This window comes from Sinocyclocheilus rhinocerous, unplaced genomic scaffold (assembly GCF_001515625.1).
Source record: "Sinocyclocheilus rhinocerous isolate Xijiao unplaced genomic scaffold, SAMN03320098_v1.1 scaffold1611, whole genome shotgun sequence".
Taxonomy (NCBI): domain Eukaryota; kingdom Metazoa; phylum Chordata; class Actinopteri; order Cypriniformes; family Cyprinidae; genus Sinocyclocheilus; species Sinocyclocheilus rhinocerous.
The window spans coordinates 27,219-31,032 of NW_015635527.1; the positions used below are offsets into that span (position 1 = coordinate 27,219).

Consider the following 3,814-nt stretch of genomic DNA (forward strand, 5'->3'; position numbering starts at 1 on the left):
TATTTATTATTCCCTAATATACTTATATATATATATATACTCAGACCACATCATTTTGAGTCCTTTCATGGTTCTATTAAGTCCATTTACATTGTGAACACCAAAGAGCACTAAAGTCACTCGCAGCTGGTTCCCTTTGTTCACTTTAACTGAACTGGGTTTGGTTCATTTAAAATACAGTTTATGTGAAAACACCCTAAGTGTTCAAATTATTTTCATGGCCACTATAATGTCACAATTAACCCGATATAGCGCATTTAGTTTTCCCAGTCCAAAATGGCCAGCCTTTTAAAAAAATGCTTGTAAATCTCATGTTATACTATATTAACACCAAATATTGGATTCAATATTTTTGTCAGCTTTTTTTTTTTTTTTTTCAATTAGGACATAATTTTTATTTGTTTTTGGAACTGATTGATCGTAGGGGTCATTAATCTGAGCTTTTGCATCAGTTTTCAAAAAAACAAAAAAACTAAAATTCTGGATAATTTTGTCAATTTAATAAAATATGAGAATAATTTGCACTGTTCATCACACTAGTGTGCTTTGGGCTCAGATCAATGATGCCTACAATCAGTTTTTAAAAATAAATACAAAGCCTGTCCTAATTATAAAACAAGTTGACAAAGGGTGGCGTTAGGAAGTTGTTATACCCTGTGTGAGCAAAGTCAGTAAGTTTTAATCCAATGTGATAACATTAAAACAGCATGAGGGTTAAGTCGATGTTGTCAGCGTCAAACAGGAAGTGAGGCTCTGTGTTTCTCAAACACTTTGACCTGATGTGGTTTGGAGTCTAGTTTGTTCTGTTCCAGTGAAGGATCAGTCATGTAAAACAATGATCACAATAATGTTCATATTTGCTTGTAGTGTGTTTGCGAATGTGCAAGTGTTTTACTACATAATGACACACTTTCCATTTGAATTACATATTTGAATATAAATATGTATATATATATATATATATATATATATATATATATATATATACACGTACAAAATGGTAATTCAAAGTGCATTACATAAAAAGGAATAAAAATAATCATAAAAATAATCACAACAATAAAAGCAAAGAATAAACATTAGGTTCTCATGGATGAGCATCAAAACACAGAAAAACTCTTTCAGTTGAAACTCTAGACAGGTTTCATTGATCTGCATTGTGTTGAATCAATGGAAATCTTTCATTTGTGTATATATATATATATATACACGTACAAAATGGTAATTCAAAGTGCATTACATAAAAAGGAATAAAAATAATCATAAAAATAATCACAACAATAAAAGCAAAGAATAAACATTAGGTTCTCATGGATGAGCATCAAAACACAGAAAAACTCTTTCAGTTGAAACTCTAGACAGGTTTCATTGATCTGCATTGTGTTGAATCAATGGAAATCTTTCATTTGTGTTTCTTCTGCTTTTAGTGCTGATGTTCTTCATCCACTCTGGACTCACTCAAGGTAGTACCATGGTAAATTTGATTTATTAAACAAATGTGAATTGTGTTGTAATAGTTTATTTGTCTACATGGATCACACCAGTTTATGATTTATTGCAATAATTTACACTGTAATAAATGACTCTGTGCCATTAATTCTTAATCCCTTTAGATAAATAAAAGATAACACTCACATTTAGGATGTTCGGTGTCTCCCCAGACCCTGCAGTGGAAATGAATGGCTGATAAAATCATGGCCTTATTTATTTATTTGTTCGTTCGGTCGGTCGGTCGGTCGGTCAGTCAAATAAAGTCACTAAATCAGCCACAAAGCAGAAAACAAATTCAGAGAAATGGAGTTGCAACACTATAAAACAACTCTGGTGATCCATCATTCATGGTTTATGAGGACACAAATGTGTATAATGACATGAGTATCGCAACGTAAACGTGTAAACAGTGACAAAAGAATTTCTCTTAGTTACATAATTTGTCAAAATATTGTAACATAATTGCAGAAATGGCACATTAGCACAAATCAAAGTAAAAGTTGTCTCAACTTTGTCTCAGCAAAGTTGTCTCAACATAAATCTAAATGAGTCAGCGAGTGATCATTGCAGCCATCTAGTGGCTGTAGTTTAAGTTTTATGTTTTGTTTTATGGCAGCAATCTACCACTAAACCACAGCACATTGTCCATGTCATCTCCATGAATGAAAGTTAGAATTTACATCAAAAGTTTTTAAAAATGTATTATGAAAAAAAAAAAACTAATTTATGTAAACGTAAATACCAAAAACCCCATCAAAACTGAACAACTGTAGAGTAAAAACATTCACAAAGTGATTGATATTACAGAAGAAGAAGTAGCAGAAGTAGTGGGAAACACCAAACATTCTGAGTGTGCAACCCTAGACCAGGGGTTCTCAAAGTGGAGCACTGGAGGTCTGTGACACAGTCATAATTTGATTACCACAGAGATAGATAGATAGATAGATAGATAGATGATGGATGGATGGATGACATTTCATATGACCATATATTTTTAATAAATTGTTGGTAATGAATAAGTTTTATGATTTCAATAATTAAACATACATTTGATTACAGTAAAAAAATACAGGAAAAAAATTAATGGAAGTTCCAATGGCACCTACGAGTACTAAACATATTCTTAAACACTTTTATAATTATGAAGGTGTCCTTGGAAAATTTTCTGCCATGTAAGCCTGTAAATAAACAGTGAAGGGTTAAGATCTCGTGCACCAACTACACTTAATGTTGTTCATTCATTATGGTGTTGGTTGTAGGAGGCTGATAACAGACAGCTAGAAGTTAGATGCAAGTTTTCCATTTTCTCTGAAAAGTATTACTATCTCTTTAAAATAAATGCTTTATTGAAACCTCTGACTGAAAACAGTCCCACCTACAGGAACTGTACAATTATATTTTAATAACTTTCTTATTTCAAAATCCAGTTGAATTGACAAAACAAGTAAACAAATAAAAACATTTTATTATAACTTTTATTATAATGTAACCATTTTACTCATAATTACATCACTATCAGCATTAAGTTACATGAAGTCAGATATTCAGTTCAGAGTCTGTTTTCTTCTGTTCACAGATTCACCCAGATCTACACTGACTGTGACTCCAGACAGTCCTGTGTTCACTGGAGAAACAGTCACTCTGACGTGTGTGATAAACTCTGATCACAGTGACTGGAGATATGAGTGGAATAAAGACAGTGTAATGTTACAGACGTCTGATCGTTACACTGTAAATAGAGACACTCTCACTATCAGAGAAGCTACTGAGTCTGATCAGGATCAGTACACGTGTAGAGGATGGATGGATGGATGTTCAGTCTCATCACAACCAAGTTCTGTTTCTCTCACTGTGAAGGGTGAGTTGAATATCATCATCTTCCTAAACTCTATACAACATGAGAATGAGATTCAATTGTGACACTGAATCTACAAGCTTCTGAAGTTCATCAGCATAACATAAAACAATGTTAAATTAAAAAGAACAAACAACAACACACATTCACAGTAAGGCTGATGATTGTTTTAGATGATCTGATGTTGAATCACATTACAGTTTTTTTTTTACAATCGCTAAGACACATTTCTCAATACTAAAGTCACTTTTTCAAAACTCTTCACACAGTTCTCCTAACCATCTTTCAACTTGACATAGCAGTTCATTTCACATTCAAAATGTACTAAAACTAACAAAATTCACTTCATTAATTTCTCAAATCAAGTCATTCTTCCATAACAATAAGGTTTTCACCAAACAAACACACTTTATCACTCATAACACAAAGACCTAAAAAACACTAAAAACAGCATATTATGGAAAAAAA

At 32.2% G+C, this 3,814-nt stretch overlaps 1 protein-coding gene across 1 annotated transcript in view; it reads left to right on the forward strand.

Moving 5' to 3' along the window:
- Nucleotides 1–2,632: 2,632 nt before the first annotated feature.
- The window catches only part of LOC107747082 (B-cell receptor CD22-like), a 76,722-nt gene continuing 75,540 nt past the window's right edge, over nt 2,633–3,814 (forward strand). The window contains exons 1-3 of the mRNA XM_016561506.1: nt 2,633–2,663; nt 3,068–3,192; nt 3,277–3,349. Of these exons, the coding sequence (XP_016416992.1) occupies nt 2,633–2,663; nt 3,068–3,192; nt 3,277–3,349 (229 nt within the window). The remainder of the gene's footprint in view (nt 2,664–3,067; nt 3,193–3,276; nt 3,350–3,814) is intronic.